Here is a 20,734-nt window from a genome sequence, read left to right on the forward strand (position 1 = left end):
TACACTGACATTTTCAACATCTCCTTGACCCAGTCTGTAATACCTACATGTTTCAAGTAGTCCACCATAGTGCCTGTGCCCAAGAACGGCAAGGTAGGCTGTATAAATGACTATCACCGTAGCACTCACATCTGTAGCCATGAAATGCTTTGAAAGGCTGGTCATGGCTCACATCAACACCATTATCCCAGAAACCCTGGACCCTCTCCAATTCACCTACCACCCCAACAGATCCACAAATGATGCAATCTCTATTGCACCCCACACTGCTCTTTCCTACCTGGACAAGAGGGACACCTATGTGAGAATGCTGTTCATCAACTACAGCTCAGCATTCAACAGCATAGTGCCCTGTGAAGCTCATCACTAAACTAAGGACCCTGGGACTAAACACCTCCCTCTGCAACTGGATCCTGGACTTCCTGACGGGCTGCCCCCAGGTGGTGAGGGTAGGTAACAACACATCCGCCACGCTGACCCTCAACACGAGGGGCCCCTTAGGGGTGCTTGCTCAGTTCCCTCCTGTACTCCCTGCTCACCCACAACTGTGCGTCCACGCACGACTCATTAAGTTTTCCAACGACAACTGTGGTAGGCCTGATCACAGACGACGATGAGACAGCCTATAGGGAGGCGGTCAGAGACCTGGCAGTGTGGTGCCAGGACAACCTGTTCCTCAATGTCAGCAAGACAAAGTAACTGATCGTGGACTTAAACCCTGTTCATATTATGTTATTCCGTAGGATCTAAAAGGAAACAATGATCCTAGATCAGCACTGTTACTTTGAAGTGCTTTATGAATACAGGCCTTGGCCCCTAGTGAGGAAATAAGCCCATCGGTTTACCTTGATGGGTCTCTTGAGTGCCTCCTGGATGTCCAGACGTTTCCTCATGATGGTCTGATCCAGCTTCCTCTCAAACGCCAGCAGGTCCATGTAGGCCTGAGACTCTGGCACCAGCTCCCGGATCCTCTGAGGTAAAATCTTATCCGCCATCTTCTTCTTCTTGGTGCTGCAACAGAAGATAACAATAGTGTGAGTTGATAAGAAATGAAGAAAAAAAAAAGGCCAATATGCATTATGTATACATGTTCATTTCCCCCTACAAAAGACACGGTCAACTCTTAATGAGGACAAATAATCACAGTAATCTAATAATCATTTTTAACGTCCCTCCCTTATACCCTGGTAACAATGTGAAAACCTGCTGTTGAAATGAACACAGTCAAGCCTAAAATAATACGTAGTCAGATTTTACTGTTGGTTGCGCTGCTGTTGGACCTGCTGGATCTGCTGGGGGGCCGGCCTTTTACGGGAGGGGTCCATGACACTGGGCATCCCTGGTCGGGACACAGGGCTGGAGCCGTAGCCTGGAGGCCCCATGGGCGGGCCCTGGGGGGTCATACGGCTGGATGGGGGCATCCCACCTGGTCTCTGGAAGAGAGGCGAAAAGAGACAGGGGAGGGGTTAGAGTCTGGAAGAGAGGCGAAAAGAGACAGGGGAGGGGAGAGAGTCTGGAAGAGAGGCGAAAAGAGACAGGGGAGGGGTTAGAGTCTGGAAGAGAGGCGAAAAGAGACAGGGGAGGGGTTAGAGTCTGGAAGAGAGGCGAAAAGAGACAGGGGAGGGGTTAGAGTCTGGAAGAGAGGCGAAAAGAGACAGGGGAGGGGTTAGAGTCTGGAAGAGAGGCGAAAAGAGACAGGGGAGGGGTTAGAGTCTGGAAGAGAGGCGAAAAGAGACAGGGGAGGGGAGAGAGTCTGGAAGAGAGGCGAAAAGAGACAGGGGAGGGGAGAGAGTCTGGAAGAGAGGCGAAAAGAGACAGGGGAGGGGAGAGAGTCTGGAAGAGAGGCGAAAAGAGACAGGGGAGGGGTTAGAGTCTGGAAGAGAGGCGAAAAGAGACAGGGGAGGGGTTAGAGTCTGGAAGAGAGGCGAAAAGAGACAGGGGAGGGGTTAGAGTCTGGAAGAGAGGCGAAAAGAGACAGGGGAGGGGTTAGAGTCTGGAAGAGAGGCGAAAAGAGACAGGGGAGGGGTTAGAGTCTGGAAGAGAGGCGAAAAGAGACAGGGGAGGGGTTAGAGTCTGGAAGAGAGGCGAAAAGAGACAGGGGAGGGGAGAGAGTCTGGAAGAGAGGCAAAAAGAGACAGGGGAGGGGTTAGAGTCTGGAAGAGAGGCGAAAAGAGACGGGAGGGGAGAGAGTCTGGAAGAGAGGCGAAAAGAGACATGGAGGGGTTAGAGTCTGGAAGAGAGGAGAGGAAAAGATGGATGGCATTTGATGGTAGGAGAAAATAGGATTAAAGAGACGAAATGTAGGACAAGAGGCAAAGAAAAAGAAGTAAAGAAAATGTTTTTTATTGTGGGAGAGAAGACGAAGGTTGTATGGATGGTTGAGATGTGAGAAACAAAATGGCTTATTTTCCATCATCTACAGGTATATTATATTTCTCCTTGCAGGTGTTATTGCTGCCTTACACAAAACAGAGCAAGGTTGTACTCTCCTGACGTGGCGTACCGAATGTGTTCTGTTCTGTCCCGCAGTCAGGGTCAAGGATGTGTTCTGTTCTGTTCCGCAGTCAGGGTCAAGGATGTGTTCTGTTCTGTTCCGCAGTCAGGGTCAAGGATGTGTTCTGTTCTGTTCCGCAGTCAGGGTCAAGGATGTGTTCTGTTCTGTTCCGCAGTCAGGGTCAAGGATGTGTTCTGTTCTGTTCCGCAGTCAGGGTCAAGGATGTGTTCTGTTCTGTTCCGCAGTCAGGGTCAAGGATGTGTTCTGTTCTGTTCCGCAGTCAGGGTCAAGGATGTGTTCTGTTCTGTTCCGCAGTCAGGGTCAAGGATGTGGCTAGGTGAGGACGGTAGTGGAAGGAATTACTACTAACAATGGCCCAGCCCCTGACAAATCATTTTATGTTTGAGCCAAGCATCATCTATCGCAGGGATGGACAACTGGCGGCCCTTGGATCCATACTGTTTAAGGAACTCAGTCGGAGTTTCAACTTACTGTGGTGCCTCTCTGTTTTTTTATTGTGGGAGCCTCTCTGACCGCTAGGGCTACCTGCCTCTCTGACCGCTAGGGCTACCTGCCTCTCTGACCGCTAGGGCTACCTGCCTCTCTGACCGCTAGGGCTACCTGCCTCTCTGACCGCTTAGGGCTACCTGCCTCTCTGACCGCTTAGGGCTACCTGCCTCTCTGACCGCTAGGGCTACCTGCCTCTCTGACCGCTAGGGCTACCTGCCTCTCTGACCGCTAGGGCTACCTGCCTCTCTGACCGCTAGGGCTACCTGCCTCTCTGACCGCTAGGGCTACCTGCCTCTCTGACCGCTAGGGCTACCTGCCTCTCTGACCGCTAGGGCTACCTGCCTCTCTGACCGCTAGGGCTACCTGCCTCTCTGACCGCTAGGGCTACCTGCCTCTCTGACCGCTAGGGCTACCTGCCTCTCTGACCGCTAGGGCTACCTGCCTCTCACCGCTAGGCTACCTGCCTCTCTGACCGCTAGGCTACCTGCCTCTCTGACCGCTAGGCTACCTGCCTCTCTGACCGCTAGGCTACCTGCCACCCCGACCGCTAGGCTACCTGCCTCTCTGACCGCTAGGCTACCTGCCACCCCGACCGCTAGGCTACCTGCCTCTCTGACCGCTAGGCTACCTGCCACCCCGACCACTAGGCTACCTGCCACCCCGACCACTAGGCTACCTGCCTCTCTGACCACTAGGCTACCTGCCTCTCTGACCGCTAGGCTACCTGCCACCCCTATCACCAAGGTCAGGACCCTACTGATTCTCTAGATAGAGGATGGTTCAAAGGCGTGAAAATGACATTTAAAAAAATCGCCGTTATTTATGAATAACTATAAGAGACTAGTAAATAGAGAACATTGGTAAGCAGCAACAAGTGGATAAAGATCCATGTGTTGAAATACAGGCAGGAGTGCTTTGTGATAGATCGGAACTGAACGATCATTGAAGGACACCATAAACATCGGCACTAGCCAACAACAACAGATTGAATTAAAAACAACCTTGTATTGAGAATAAAGGCCACCTTATTTTGCATTCACAAAACAATATCACTCACCATCCTAAAAATGTGCAATTTGCATCAAAGTTTTTTTTTAAGAAATCAAATGCATGTAGTACCCCATACAATGCACATACTTCCTAATATATATAGGGGTATAGATGAATTTATAACCTGTAAATATTATACCAAATTCACCCTTAAAAAAATCATACCAAGCAATGGTTACGGAAACAGGCACGACTTGCAGGTGCACAATAAAACCCCCCTCCACATCACTCACCAATCCATGTGCTAGGAACTCAAACAGGCGACTTCGTGTTTCTGAATGCATGAGTGCTTCTAGAAGTTGTAGCGACAGTAGCAGGCTGAAGAATAAAAACAGATCAGCGAGGCTAAAGCCAGAGACACACCCCTCTCTCTCCCTCTCCGACAGCCTTCAAGGGGAGTGCTGTGTTCGGCTGTCATCAACGCTGATGCACTCTACCCTCTCCTGTTCTCTACTGTAAGGCAAGCTACAGCCTCACACTGTCTGCAGATCACAACACACCTGGGTCGTGTTCATTATGCAATGACGTAACAAAACATTTTGAAATGGAACAATGCATTTCTTATTTGACAAGTCCAGGTAGTCCGCTCCCCGTTTTCAGTGTGTTTGGAATCTCATGACCCTGCTTTCAGCACCCCGCCTTCAGCCTCTGCACCCCGCCTTCAGCCTCTGCACCCCGCCTTCAGCCTCTGCACCCCGCCTTCAGCCTCTGCACCCCGCCTTCTGCACCCTGCCTTCTGCACCCTGCCTTCTGCACCCTGCCTTCTGCACCCTGCCTTCAGCCTCTGCACCCTGCCTTCAGCACCCTGCCTTCAGCCTTCTGCACCCTGCCTTCTGCACCCTGCCTTCAGCACCCTGCCTTCAGCACCCTGCCTTCTGCACCCTGCCTTCTGCACCCTGCCTTCTGCACCCTGCCTTCTGCACCCTGCCTTCTGCACCCTGCCTTCTGCACCCTGCCTTCAGCCTCTGCACCCTGCCTTCAGCACCCTGCCTTCAGCCTCTGCACCCTGCCTTCAGCCTCTGCACCCTGCCTTCAGCCTCTGCACCCTGCCTTCAGCCTCTGCACCCTGCCTTCAGCCTCTGCACCCTGCCTTCAGCCTCTGCTGAAAAGCTGCCATCTGGCCTCTTCTATTTATTCCTTAGTTTTCACAGCAGAGAAGGTATTCTCACATTCGTCACCATAGTGATTTCAATGAGACACGTAGATAGAACAGGTTCTAAAGCAGAGGTTTGTAAAAAAAATTTAAAAAAAGATTTTTAAAGGGTAGCTGGAAGAGAGCTAGCCACTGAAAAGGGTAGCTGGAAGAGAGCTAGCCACTGAAAAGGGTAGCTGGAAGAGAGCTAGCCACTGAAAAGGGTAGCTGGAAGAGAGCTAGCCACTGAAAAGGGTAGCTGGAAGAGAGCTAGCCACTGAAAAGGGTAGCTGGAAGAGAGCTAGCCACTGAAAAGGGTAGCTGGAAGAGAGCTAGCCACTGAAAAGGGTAGCTGGAAGAGAGCTAGCCACTGAAAAGGGTAGCTGGAAGAGAGCTAGCCACTGAAAAGGGTAGCTGGAAGAGAGCTAGCCACTGAAAAGGGTAGCTGGAAGAGAGCTAGCCACTGAAAAGGGTAGCTGGAAGAGAGCTAGCCACTGAAAAGGGTAGCTGGAAGAGAGCTAGCCACTGAAAAGGATAGCTGGAAGAGAGCTAGCCACTGAAAAGGATAGCTGGAAGAGAGCTAGCCACTGAAAAGGATAGCTGGAAGAGAGCTAGCCACTGAAAAGGATAGCTGGAAGAGAGCTAGCCACTGAAAAGGATAGCTGGAAGAGAGCTAGCCACTGAAAAGGATAGCTGGAAGAGAGCTAGCCACTGAAAAGGATAGCTGGACGAGAGCTAGCCACTGAAAAGGGTAGCTGGAAGAGAGCTAGCCACTGAAAAGGGTAGCTGGAAGAGAGCTAGCCACTGAAAAGCTGGTTTCTAATTATTTCTTTATTGCCAATGCCATTTTGTTTGAAAACCTCTTGCCCATTGTGTTCAAGGTAGAAGGAGATTGGAGTTAACATACGAAGACAAATCCAAGTGGGATGCATCTTTTCACTAATAAACTGCCCACACATTTGTAAACGTGGCCATTAATGTGTGCGAGGCGACTGAAGAATGCAACAAAAAATCCATTAAAATTTCTATAAATCATTTTTCACTCAATTCACCACATCTCTGTGCAACCTTGGTCTTCTACAGAACAATTGGGGAGTGCTTCTAAGGCTAACAGAATGTGTGGCTGAGTGACTATGAAGTGAGGCTGGCGTTTGTGTTCCACGTAGTCAAGGACACGAGAGAAGATTAGAACATCCTTTCACTGAGAAATGTTTTTCCAGTTGAATTGTTGTAATAACAACAACAAAATGGGTGTGTGTGTGTGTGTGTGTACACTGTGTCAAATTCAATGACCACATACTGACCCCCCCCCTCCCCAAACGTTTAGCTAGCAGTACTTCTGTTTTTTACGTTACTAAAGCACCGAACACATTTTTGCTCTGCCAGAATTACCCCCTCTCATCTGCAACTGTAGCTGACGGCATCAAACGGTTTGCATCGTTAGCTGTGATAACCATTGATATCAAACAGCTGTATAGCCGTAGGAGGAGATTCTTTTTTTTCCCGACCAACCTTTTCTTGCCAATACTCAGTTAAAAATACTCGATTTGGAAGTCACCGTTTTGCCCCATGAAGTAATCCAACGATGTACACGTCCTGCCATTTTGTCTATTTCTCATCTTCTCTCATTGAGACAGGTGCAAAGCCATCAATGATTTCTGAGTCTCACTCAGTGTATCACACCCACACGTCTCAACCAACGGGAGAAAGTAAGAAATAGACAAGATGGTAGCGTATACATTATTGGATTACCTCATGGGGCAAACATTTGATGAATTAAGGTTGTTTCGAGGGGATAAGTGATGGGAGCAACTCAATATTAGGAAGGTGTTCCTAATGTTGTGTACTCAGTGTGTGTGTGTGTGTGTGTGTGTGTGTGTATATATATATATATAAACAAAACAAAATAAATATCTAATACAAAATGTTTATAATGGTCAACATTTCATATTTATTAAAACAATGTTTAATATGGAACAAAATAAATAATTTTTAAAAATGTAAATGATTGGTGGTATTTATATTGTCTATATACTATAATTATAGTACACAGAGAAAATAGTACATTTGATGTTTCCTCCCCCCTTGTGGCTGTGACATACTGTGCTGCCAACAATATAACACTGTTCCCCCAAAGGTATACAAAGTTTACCTTTCTTTGATTGTTTCAAAATGTGTAGACATTTCCATTGTGACTTTGGGGAAGGACTCTAACTAATATATATGTAAGACTAGAACTTACATTCACCGAACACAACAGGTGAAATACTTACTTATATATAAGCCCTTAACCAACATTGTTGCTGAGAAAATACCTTAAAAAAAGGAGGTAAGAATAACAAATAATTAAAGAGCAGAAGTAAATAACAATAGTGGGGCGATATACAGGGGGCAATGATGGGGGGGGGGGGTAGAAGCTGTTTAGAAGCCTCTTGGACCTAGACTTGGCACTCCAGTACCGCTTGCCATGCGGTAGCAGGCAGAACAGTCTATGACTAGGGTGGCTGGAGTCTTTGACAATTTTTAGGCCTTCCTCTAACACCACCTGGTATAGAGGTCCTGGATGGCAGGAAGATTGGCCCCGGTGATGTTCTCGGTCATGCGCACTACCCTCTGTAGTGCCTCGCAGTCGGAGACCTCGCAGTTGCCATTCCAGACAGTGATGCTGTAAAATATTTTGAGGCTCTGAGGACCCATGGAACATATTTTCAGTCTCCTGAGGGGCAACAGGTTTTGTCATGCCCTCTTCACAACTGCCTTGGTGTGTTTGGACCGTGTTAGTTTGTTGATGACGTGGACGCCAAGGAACTTGAAGCTCTCAACCTGCTCCACTACAGCCCCGTCGATGAGAATGGGGGCTTGCTCGGTCCTTCTTTTCCTGTAGTCCACAATCATCTCCTTTGTCTTGATAACGTTGAGGGAGAGGTTGTTGTCCTTGTACCACAGGCAGGTCTTGGACCTCCTCCCTATAGGCGGTCTCATCATTGTCGGTGATCAGGCCTACCACTGTTGTCATCAGCAAACGTAATGTTTTTTTTTGTCGTGTCTGGACGTGCAGTCATGAGTGAACAGGGAGTACAGGAGGGGACTGAGCACGCACCCGAGCAGCCCCAGTGTTGAGGATCAGTGTGGCGGATGTGTTGTTACTTACCCTTACCACCTTGGGACGGCCCTCCAGGAAATCCAGGATCCAGTTGCAGAGGGAGGTGTTTAGTCCCAGGACCCTTAGCTTAGTGATGAACTTTGAGGGCACTATGGTGTTGAACGCTGAGCTGTAGTCAATGAATAGCATTCTCGCATAGGTGTTCCTTTTGTCCAGGTGGGAAAGGGCAGTGTGGAGTGCAATATAGATTGCATCATCTGTGGATCTGTTGGTGCGGTATGTAAATTGGAGTGGGTCTAGGGTTTCTGGGATAATGGTATTGATGTGAGCCATGACCAGCCTTTCAAAGCATTTCATGGCCACAGACGTGAGTGCTACAGGTCGGTTTATCATTTAGGCAGGTTATCTTAATGTTCTTGGGCACAGGAACTATGGTGGTCTGCTTGAAACATGTTATTACAGACTCAGACAGGGAGAGGTTGAAAATGTCAGTGAAGACACTTGCCAGTTGGCCAGCGCATGCTCGGAGTACACGTCCTGGTAATCCGTCTGACCTCGCGGCCTTGTGAATGTTGACCTGTTTAAAGGTCTTACATCGGCTGCGGAGAGAGTGATCAAACAGTCGTCTGGAACAGCTGATGCTCTCATGCATGTTTCAGTATTACTATCCTCGAAGAGAGCATAGAAGTTATTTAGCTCGTGTCACTGGGCAGCTCTCGGCTGTGCTTCCCTTTGTAGTCTGTAATAGTTTGCAAGCCCTGCCACATCTGACGAGCGTCGGAGCCGGTGTAGTACGACTCAATCTTAGTCCTGTATTGACGCTTTGCCTGTTTGATCATTCGTCGGAGGGCATAGCTGGATTTCTTATAAGCTTCCGGGTTAGAGTCCCGTACCTTGAAAATGGCAGCTTTACCCTTTAGCTCAGTGCGGATGTCGCCTGTAATCCATGGCTTCTGGTTGGGGTATATACGTACAGTCACTGTGGGGACGACGTCCCCAATGCACTTATTGATAAAGCCAGTGACTGATGTAGTGTACTCCTCAATGCCATCGGAAGAATCCCAGAACACGTTCCAGTCTGTGATAGCAAAACAGTCCTGTAGTTTTGCATCTGCTTCATCTGATCACTTTTTTAATAGACCGAGTCACTGGTGCTTCCTGCTTTAATGTTGCATTTGTAAACAGGAATAGGGAGGATAGAGTTATGGAGAGATTTGCCAAATGGAGGGTGAAGAAGAGCTTTGTACACGTCTCTGTGTGTGGAGTAAAGGTGGTTTAGAATTTTTTTTCTCCTCTGGTTGCACATTTAACATGCTGATAGAAATTCAAACTGATTCCCTGCATTAAAGTCACCGGCCACTAGGAGTGCTGCCTCTGGATTTGTGTTTTCATGTTTGCTCATGGCGGAATAGAGCTCATCGAGTGCGGTTTTAGTGCCAGAGGTCGGTCTGTGGTAGTAAAATGAAAAATACAGAAACTCTAGGTAGTTAGTGTGGTCTACAGCTTATCATGAGATACTCTACCTCAGGCGAGCAAAACCTCGAGACTTCCTTAGATATCGTGCACCAGCGGTTTACATAAATGCATAGGCCCCCGTGTCTTACCAGAGGCTGCTGTTCTGTCAATGGAGTGTATAACCTGACAGCTATATGTTCTTAATGTCGTCGTTCAGCCACGACTCAGTGAAACATAAGATTATTATCATTTTTTATGTCCCATTGGTAGGATATACATGCTTTCAGTTCGTCCCATTTATTTTCCAGCGATTGAACATTAGCTAGCAGAACGGAAGGCAAGGGCAGATTAGCCACTGGTTGCCTGATCCTCACAAGGCATCCTGATCTCTTTCCGGGAAACCAGTTTCCTTTTCCAGCGAATCACAGGGATCTGGACCTGGTCTGGTGTCTGTAGTATATCTCTCACGACAGTTTGAGGTGAGTAATCCCAGTTCTGATATCCAGAAGCTCTTTTTGGTCATAAGAGATGGTGGCAGCAACATTATGTACACAAGTTACAAACAACGCGAAAAGACAAACAAAATAGCATGGTTGGTTAAGAGCCGATAAGACGGCAGCCATTCCCTCCGGCGCCATCAAAAGATCTTACCCTCCAAAGGGAATCTATGCAGCCGGCTATACACTTGTATCCCCCGTGGACCTGTTCGTAGATAAAACATGCAAAGGCGTCGATTTCCTAATTAACCCGATATAATGGCAAGTAGGTGGGGAAATATGCTTACTTTCTTTATGAAGCACCATTTTCCACCATGCTATGGTGGCTAATGCTACTTCCTGACATTACAACACGCAACATCTGGGACTAGCATTTAGCCCCTCTAGCATGGTGGAGAATATCGTTTCATAAAGAAATTACGCATAATTTCCATCTTGTCATCGTTCAAATCGGGTTAAGGAGGAAATCGATGCATTTTCAGCCTGAATGGAGACTGTTTTATGTAAGAACCGGTCCACAGGGGATACGAACGTATAGCCAGCTGCATAGATTCCCTTTGGACGGGAAAGATGAAAGGACTCAATATCGCCAACTTAGCTGGTTCATTGTTGCTCATGTGAGGAAGTTAGGCTACCTAGCTAAAATGCTTGCTAGCCTATGAGAGCAACTAAAAGCTAACAGAGCCGTAGCCCGCTTTGCCAACATGAAAGAGTTGAGGACAGCATTGTCATTCAACTAGTCTACAAGTAGGGTGAATCCCCAAAACTGTTGTTTTACTTGGGCACCCAGACCGAAATCAGTACCATGGACAGCCACATGATATTTAGTAACATTAATTGGACTAAATTGTCTCTGGTATCTTTAAATTTGTTTTCAGTGTATTAAACTAAGCATATATAGCCCTTGTTGATTTGATGTGAATGTTTAAGTTGAAATGGTGCTGGAATAACAGAGTATTGGAATAAATGAGGCGATACTCTCGTCGTCTTTGTGCTGACTTGCGGAAACTCTGTGGTTCTAAATGAGTAGTAAAACTGTCAAACATTAACTTGTTGGACCATGTTCCAGGTCATGTAACTGTTACATGCAATATTTGCTTTGTGGACTTCACAGGACAGATGTTGCTCTCCAGTTTTTGTGATGAAACAAACTTGTGTGTAGTTGAATTTATTCCGCCACCGCAAACATTGCAATTATCGTTGTAATATGGCTGTTTCACTGGCTTGGCCACGCACCGCTACTGAAAAGAAGAGTCCATGGTTATTAAGACCAGATCGTTCTTCCAAGATGTTTAGACCTTCATTACATTTAAGTCATTTTGCAGACGCTTTTATCCAGGGTGATTTACAGGAGCAATTAGTATTAAGTGTCTTGCTCAAGGGCACATCGACATTTGTCACCGAGGCAGCTCGGGGATTCGAACCTGCGATCTTTCGTTACTTTAAGCTATGAAATATGAATCCGTGGTTATTCAAGGGTGCAACAGGTCACCTCAGGAGTAAAATGTCAGTTCGCTTTTCATAGCCGACACAGAGCAGAGGTGGAGACAGCAGGTGCGGTAGAGACCCACACACCATCCACTTTTCATTCAAACTAACGTAACTTTACAAGCTTAATGTTATCTGTGTAGCTAGCAAGCAAACAAGCGCCAAACAACTAGCAAATGGGCTAGCTAGCTAGCTACTGTACCACTTGCAGACCGAACAGCTCATCATACTAGGTGGTCATCGACAGTGTAGTTAGCTAACTAATTATGCATAACCATGCCACTGGAAAAAGCCACAAAAACAATCAACCAACAACGACAATCAGTAAATTAGGGGGTCTTTACGAGTAAGGGCCCACATCGCTAACTAGATACTGTTAGCATAGGCTAGCTACCGCTTTGACAAAGGCTTTGTTCTAGCTTGCAGCTAGCTAACGTAACGTTAGCCGTTAAGTCGTGGCTCACCGGGTATCCAGGCCCGGGCATCGGAGAACGATAGAGGTGGTTCTGTGCGCCCGATGAGGGTCCCATCCTTCCTCCAGGAGTTCCAGGTCCCATGCCTGGTCCTCCACCTTGTACCGGGGGTCCGGGTCCCATTCCCCCGCCACCACCTCCCGTTGAAGCTGATTGAAAACTACCTCTGGCCGCCATCTCTTCTGGGTATCTCCTTCGCCGGATAGTGGAATGGAACTATCGCGAGAAGAGTGGAGTAGCGGAGTGATTATTTTAACAACAACGACCTCTGGTGTTTAATTTAAATTCCAACCAACCCTTATTGTGGTATAGATCGTTACATTCTACATTTTACATTCTACATAAAAGCAGTCTCTCAAAATGAAAGCAACCAAAATCTTTCTGTATGGGGGCATACTAATATGTCTTTGCCAACCGGTCTCTGGACCTTTACAATTGGCACCAGGCATGCCAGGTGTTGACTGGGAACTGGTGTGAACTGACTGGGATATTTTTTATTTATTTATTTATTTAACTAGGCAAGTCAGTTAAGAACAAATTCTTAATTTCAATGATGGCCTAGGAACAGTGGGTTAACTGCCTGTTCAGGGGCAGAACGACAGATTCGTACCTTTTCAGCTCGGGGATTTGAACTTGCAACCGTTCAGTTACTAGGCCAACACTAACCACTAGGCTACCCTGCTACCCTGCCACCCCAATTAACCTTCAAACAGGTACAGGTTAAAATGTTAATATTATTGTATCTCTAGTATCTCTACTGTATTGAGAGGTAAAGAAATCCTATTTTAAAATGGTAAACATACACATGGATACACGTATTTGACAAACATCTCATCTCATGAGGTAATTCTGGATTATTGACTTGTTCTTTGATTAGCACTTTTAAAGGCACTTGATCAGCCTGCATGGCTGCCTGCCATCGGTTTCATTATAACATCAATGAGGGAAGACAAAGGGGGGGGGGGTAGAAAAAGAGAGGGAGAGTTGTAAGTTCTAGTCTTCTCCCCCATATATATATATATATTAGTTAGAGTCCTTCCCCAAAGTCACAATGGAAATGTCTACACATTTTGAAACAATCAAATAAAGGTAAACTTTGTATACCTTTGGGGGAACAGTGTTATATTGTTGGCAGCACAGTATGTCACAGCCACAAGGGGGGAGGAAACATCAAATGTACTATTTTCTCTGTGTACTATAATTATAGTATATAGACAATATAAATACCACCAATCATTTACATTTTAAAAAATTATTTATTTTGTTCCATATTAAACATTGTTTTAATAAATATGAAATGTTGACCATTATAAACATTTTCTATTAGATATTTATTTAGTTTTATTTGTTTATATATATATATATATATACACTGAGTACACCAAACATTAGCAACACCTTCCTAATATTGAGTTACTCCCAACATTGACCTTGTTATTCATGCCATTAAAGCCTTTGAAATGAGAATTTGAATACATTTTTGAATTTGAGAGAGACAAAGATAGAGGGACAGAGAGAAATGGCTCTGATGGAGAGAGATAGAAAGAGGGGGAAGGAGAAAGAGAGAGGGGGAGAAAGGATTAGGGAGGAGTTAATTGTTTGTTAACAAACAGTCAGTTCAGCTTGCTTGGTCAGCTTGTTTGATCACCGGGCTGGACATGACTCAACACGGAACATCTGGCAGCTGAAATATAATCTTGGTTGGGAAAACATTGTATACTGTATGTACTTTTATTAATCCAATAAATGGCACAGCGAGAGAGAGATAGAGAGGATTGGGGACTGAGTGTTGTTTATTAACAAACAGTTAGGTACTTTCTCTCTCTTCCTGTCTGGAACAAGACTCAATGCTGAAACAGCGTGCAGTGGCTGAAATAAAATCATTGTTGCACACTGTGTTCATTTTCACAAAAACAACAGGATTTATTGGTTGGCTAACCACGCGGAAAGTATCATAGATTCATGGTACGTATGCAGAGAGAGAGACAGAGACAGAGACAGAGAGAGAGAGAGAGAGAGAGAGAGAGAGACAGAGAGAGAGAGAGACAGAGAGAGAGACAGAGAGAGAGAGAGTTAGACAGTTAGACTTCAGCAGGCAGGTGGGCAGACAGAACAATGTTGTCATTCTCCTGCCCAGTGAAACTCTTTGTTCTGCTTGGCTGATGAAACTGTCTGCTAGCTTCCTTCCTGTAGGCGGAGCAGAGCTGAGAGTGCACCATACCCATCAACGTGACTTGAGACGTCAGGTGATGGTTGGGCCCCGTGTGTGTGTGTATTAATGGCAGGCCAGTGTCCAGACTGGACCTAAGTCAGCATTGAGTCTTGTATAACTCACTATAGTGTAATGGCCGGGAGTTAATCAACACAATATACACCCTTTTACAGACTCACTTTGATGATGTCCTTAATGATGTCATGAAACTCCCGGCCCATTAGCAGGCTTGCAGTCTTTAAAAAAAATCAATACCATTTTCTCTTCTCCTGGGCCGTTTTACACTGGGATAAACGTGTGTGTGTGTGTGTGTGTGTTGTGTGTGTGTGTGTTGTGTGTGTGTGTGTGTGTGTGTGTGTGTGTTGTGTGTGTGTTGTGTGTGTGGTGTGTGTGTGTGTGTGTGTGTTGTGTGTGTGTGTGTGTGTGTATGTGTGTGTGTGTGTGTGTTGTGTGTGTGTGTGTGTTGTGTGTGTGTGTGTGGTGTGTGTGTGTGTGCGTGTGTGCGTGTGGTGTGTGTGGTGTGTGTGTGTGTGTGTGTGTGTTGTGTGTGTGTGTTGTGTGTGTGTGTGTGTGTGTGTGGTGTGTGTGTGTGTGTGTGTGTATTAAAGCTTCAACTACCTGCATTTACAGTAACAAATCATACTACTGATTTTAAACGAATGAACTGAAAAGAAGAACCCCAAATCTGAAATAATAGAAAGTCTCTCCCTATGCACACTTGGAAGGCGGTCCCAAATGGCTCCCTCTTCCCTATATAGTGCACAGTAATGATTTTTTACCAAGGCTCTGCACTATATAGGGAAGAGGTTGCCATTTTATTTTAAACATTTATTCAACTAGGCAAGTCAGTTAAGAACAAATTCTTATTTACAAAGATGGCCTACCCCAGTCGACAATGGGCGCACCACCAGCATGTGTGTACGAGACTACCAATCACAGCCAGATGTGATACAGCCTGGATTTGAACCAGGGACTGTAGTGACGCCTCTCGCACTGCAATGCAGTGCCTTAGACAGCTGTGCCACTCGGGAGCCTGCCTATATAGTGCACAGTAATCCAGGCTGAATCACATCCGGCTGTGATTGGGAGTCCCATAGGGCAGCGCACAATTGGCCCAGCGTTGTTTGGGATGGCCAGGGGTAGTTCGTCATTGTAAATAAGAATTTGTTCTTAACTGACTTGCCTAGTTAAATAAAGGTTTAAAATAAAATGGCACCCTCTTCCCTATATAGTGCAGAGCCTTGGTCAAAAGTAAGAGGGTGCCATTCAGAATGTATACCATGTCCCAATTGTAATTGCTAATCCTCTTATCTACAGCTCTTAATGAACAGGATGCAAAGTCGAGCCTCTGTGACCACTAGAGCACTGCTGCCGTCTTATCTAAGACATACGGCTGGGCCCACTAATTGCACTGCGAGATCTGACAGGATAAATTAATACTTAGGTGGAAACGATTTTGCCTGGAAAACTGACAAATATTATGAGGTCGGAACCTGGGATACTTGTTTCTGTCCTAAAACACATCAATTCCACTTGTGATCAGAAAAGGGATGTTGAATAGTCTGGTACAGTATATGAATGTGAATGTACCGCAGCAGTGAAGAGAATTTTACCATTCCTAGATAGGCTTGGAAGAAAACATTAGACATTACCTCTGTAGTTATCTATTCTATAATACAGTACAGTATATTAACACTAAATTGAGTAGACAACTGCATAAATCATGTAGCCTACATACAAAACTCACAAAGCATATGATTGTATTCTCTGAAAAACTTCATAAATAGAATAATATGTTCTGGAAAGCGTGTCGAATGCACTAACATAGACCCCTAAAAAAACATCAATCATTGAAAAGTGCGATGCTACAGTTCAATGGATGTATGTATTAAAGTAATGCATCCATAATACATTATTATAATTTAATTTTTTTATCTTTATTTTACCAGGCAAGTCAGTTAAGAACAAATTCTTATTTTCAATGACAGCCTGGGAACAGTGGGTTAACTGCCTGTTCAGGGGCAGAACGACGGATTTGTACCTTGTCAGCTTGAACTTGCAACCTTCCGGTTACTAGTCCAACGCTCTAACCACTAGTAGTCTTTTATTCAAGGTAAGTCTGGGGTATGATGATCACTCGGTTGTAGGACAGTCTTTATTCAAGGTAAGTCTGGGGTATTAATATCACTCGGTTGTAGGACAGTCTTTATTCAAGGTAAGTCTGGGCTATTATGATCACTCGATTGTAGGACAGTCTTTATTCAAGGTAAGTCTGGGGTATTATGATCACTCGGTTGTAGGACAGTCTTTATTCAAGGTAAGTCTGGGGTATTATGATCACTCGGTTGTAGGACAGTCTTTATTCAAGGTAAGTCTGGGGTATTATGATCACTCGGTTGTAGGACAGTCTTTATTCAAGGTAAGTCTGGGGTATTATGATCACTCGGTTGTAGGACAGTCTTTATTCAAGGTAAGTCTGGGGTATTATGATCACTCGGTTGTAGGACAGTCTTTATTCAAGGTAAGTCTGGGCTATTATGATCACTCGGTTGTAGGACAGTCTTTATTCAAGGTAAGTCTGGGGTATTATGATCACTCGGTTGTAGTAGTCTTTATTCAAGGTAAGTCTGGGGTATTATGATCACTCGGTTGTAGGACAGTCTTTATTCAAGGTAAGTCTGGGGTATTATGATCACTCGGTTGTAGGACAGTCTTTATTCAAGGTAAGTCTGGGGTATTATGATCACTCGGTTGTAGGACAGTCTTTATTCAAGGTAAGTCTGGGGTATTATGATCACTCGGTTGTAGTAGTCTTTATTCAAGGTAAGTCTGGGGTATTATGATCACTCGGTTGTAGGACAGTCTTTATTCAAGGTAAGTCTGGGGTATTAATATCACTCGGTTGTAGTAGTCTTTATTCAAGGTAAGTCTGGGGTATTATGATCACTCGGTTGGAGGGCAGTCTTTATTCAAGGTAAGTCTGGGGTATTATGATCACTCGGTTGTAGGACAGTCTTCATTCAAGGTAAGTCTGGGGTAGCAACATGTGTGCTCTCCCCCCGTGCCATCATTCACTTCCCTCCCGTTATAGATCTGATAGGACTGGGCAAGTATAAGGGCACAAGGCGAGACTGAGATGCAGACACGGGAGGAAGATGGTTTGAGTCTTTGATATTTATTACATCCAAAAGGGGTAGGCAAGAGAATGGTCGTGGACAGGCCAAAGGTCAAAACAAGTTCAGAGTCCAGGAGGTACAGAGTGGCAGACAGGCTTGAGGACAGGGCAGGCAGACTGGCCAGGCCGGCGGGTACAGAGTCCAGGAGGTACAGAGTGGCAGACAGGCTTGAGGACAGGGCAGGCAGAATGGTCAGGCCGGTGAGTACAGAGTCCAGAAAACAGGCAAGTGTCAACACCAGGAGGACTAATAAAAGAGAATAGAAAAGGCAGGAGCACGGGGAAAAACACGCTTGTTGACTTGGAACATGCAAGACGAACTGGCACAGAGAGACAGGAAACACAGGGATATATACACTGGTACAGAGAGACAGGAAACACAGGGATATATACACTGGTACAGAGAGACAGGAAACACAGGGATATATACACTGGTACAGAGAGACAGGAAACACAGGGATATATACACTGGTACAGAGAGACAGGAAACACAGGGATATATACACTTGCACAGAGAGACAGGAAACACAGGGATATACACACTGGTACAGAGAGACAGGAAACACAGGGATATATACACTGGTACAGAGAGACATGAAACACAGGGATATATACACTGGCACAGAGAGACAGGAAACACAGGGATATATACACTGGTACAGAGAGACAGGAAACACAGGGATATATACACTGGTACAGAGAGACAGGAAACACAGGGATATATACACTGGTACAGAGAGACAGGAAACACAGGGATATATACACTGGTACAGAGAGACAGGAAACACAGGGATGTATACACTGGTACAGAGAGACAGGAAACACAGGGATGTATACACCAGGGATAACGAGTGACACCTGGAGGGGGTGGAGACAATAACAAGGACAGGTGAAATTGATCAGGGTGTGATAGTGAGATTAATATGGTAGGAAACTAGGTGGAGCTATTATGGTAGGAAACTAATTGGAGCTATTATAGTAAGAAACTAGGTGGAGCTATTGTGGTAGGAAACTAGGTGGAGCTATTATAGTAAGAAACTAGGTGGAGCTATTATAGTAAGAAACTAGGTGGAGCTATTATAGTAAGAAACTAGGCGGAGCTATTATAGTAAGAAACTAGGTGGAGCTATTATAGTAAGAAACTAGGCGGAGCTATTATAGTAAGAAACTAGGTGGAGCTATTATAGTAAGAAACTAGGTGGAGCTATTGTGGTAGGAAACTAGGTGGAGCTATTATAGTAAGAAACTAGGTGGAGCTATTGTGGTAGGAAACTAGGTGGAGCTATTATAGTAAGAAACTAGGTGGAGCTATTATGGTAAGAAACTAGGCGGAGCTATTATAGTAAGAAACTAGGCGGAGCTATTGTAGTAAGAAACTAGGTGGAGCTATTATAGTAAGAATCTAGGTGGAGCTATTATAGTATGAAACTAGGTGGAGCTATTATAGTAAGAAACTAGGCGGAGCTATTATAGTAAGAAACTAGGCGGAGCTATTATAGTAAGAAACTAGGTGGAGCTATTGTAGTAAGAAACTAAGTGGAGCTATTATAGTAAGAAACTAGATGGAGCTATTATAGTAAGAACTAGGTGGAGCTATTATAGTAAGAAACTAGGTGGAGCTATTATAGTACGAAACTAGGTGGAGCTATTATAGTAAGAAACTAGGTGGAGCTATTATAGTAAGAAACTAGGTGGAACTATTGTGGTAGGAAACTAGGTGGAGCTATTATAGTAAGAAACTAGGTGGAGCTATTATAGTAAGAAACTAGGCGGAGCTATTATAGTAAGAAACTAGGTGGAGCTATTGTAGTAAGAAACTAGGTGGAGCTATTATAGTAAGAAACTAGGTGGAGCTATTATAGTAGGAAACTAGGCGGAGCTATTATAGTAAGAAACTAGGCGGAGCTATTATAGTAAGAAACTAGGCGGAGCTATTATAGTAAGAAACTAGGTGGAGCTATTGTAGTAAGAAACTAGGTGGAGCTATTATAGTAAGAAACTAGGTGGAGCTATTATAGTAAGAAACTAGGTGGAGCTATTATAGTAAGAAACTAGGTGGAGCTATTATAGTAAGAAACTAGGTGGAGCTATTGTGGTAGGAATCTAGGTGGAGCTATTATAGTATGAAACTAGGTGGAGCTATTATAGTAAGAAACTAGGCGGAGCTATTATAGTAAGAAACTAGGCGGAGCTATTATAGTAAGAAACTAGGTGGAGCTATTGTGGTAGGAAACTAGGTGGAGCTATTATAGTAAGAAACTAGGTGGAGCTATTGTGGTAGGAAACTAGGTGGAGCTATTATAGTAAGAAACTAGGTGGAGCTATTATGGTAAGAAACTAGGCGGAGCTATTATAGTAAGAAACTAGGCGGAGCTATTGTAGTAAGAAACTAGGTGGAGCTATTATAGTAAGAATCTAGGTGGAGCTATTATAGTATGAAACTAGGTGGAGCTATTATAGTAAGAAACTAGGCGGAGCTATTATAGTAAGAAACTAGGCGGAGCTATTATAGTAAGAAACTAGGTGGAGCTATTGTAGTAAGAAACTAAGTGGAGCTATTATAGTAAGAAACTAGATGGAGCTATTATAGTAAGAAACTAGGTGGAGCTATTATAGTAAGAAACTAGGTGGAGCTATTATAGTACGAAACTAGGTGGAGCTATTATAGTAAGAAACTAGGTGGAGCTATTATAGTAAGAAACTAGGTGGAACTATTGTGGTAGGAAACTAGGTGGAGCTATTATAGTAAGAAACTAGGTGGAGCTATTATAGTAAGAAACTAGGCGGAGCTATTATAGTAAGAAACTAGGTGGAGCTATTGTAGTAAGAAACTAGGTGGAGCTATTATAGTAAGAAACTAGGTGGAGCTATTATAGTAGGAAACTAGGCGGAGCTATTATAGTAAGAAACTAGGCGGAGCTATTATAGTAAGAAACTAGGCGGAGCTATTATAGTAAGAAACTAGGTGGAGCTATTGTAGTAAGAAACTAGGTGGAGCTATTATAGTAAGAAACTAGGTGGAGCTATTATAGTAAGAAACTAGGTGGAGCTATTATAGTAAGAAACTAGGTGGAGCTATTATAGTAAGAAACTAGGTGGAGCTATTGTGGTAGGAATCTAGGTGGAGCTATTATAGTATGAAACT

At 44.8% G+C, this 20,734-nt stretch overlaps 1 protein-coding gene across 5 annotated transcripts in view; it reads right to left on the reverse strand.

The window, feature by feature from the left end:
* Positions 1–12,424, reverse strand: part of LOC109899944 (SWI/SNF-related matrix-associated actin-dependent regulator of chromatin subfamily D member 1) — a 31,307-nt gene extending 18,883 nt beyond the window's left edge. Inside the window, exons 1-3 of one of the 5 annotated variants that reach the window (XR_004207650.1) lie at positions 12,194–12,421; positions 1,258–1,433; positions 846–1,011 (exon numbers count right to left, since the gene is read on the reverse strand). Coding sequence is in view for 4 of the 5 variants with exons in the window: in XM_031815311.1 (XP_031671171.1) it covers positions 846–1,011; positions 1,258–1,433; positions 12,194–12,379 (528 nt within the window). In the remaining variant the exon portion in view is untranslated. Of the gene's footprint in view, positions 1–845; positions 1,012–1,257; positions 1,434–4,287; positions 4,368–12,193 lie in introns of those variants that run through there. The other 4 variants (XM_031815311.1, XM_031814084.1, XM_031815840.1 and 1 more) reach the window with 4 other exon arrangements.
* Between the last annotated feature and the right edge of the window lie 8,310 nt (positions 12,425–20,734).

The sequence above is a fragment of the Oncorhynchus kisutch genome, linkage group LG1 (assembly GCF_002021735.2).
Source record: "Oncorhynchus kisutch isolate 150728-3 linkage group LG1, Okis_V2, whole genome shotgun sequence".
NCBI lineage: Eukaryota > Metazoa > Chordata > Actinopteri > Salmoniformes > Salmonidae > Oncorhynchus > Oncorhynchus kisutch.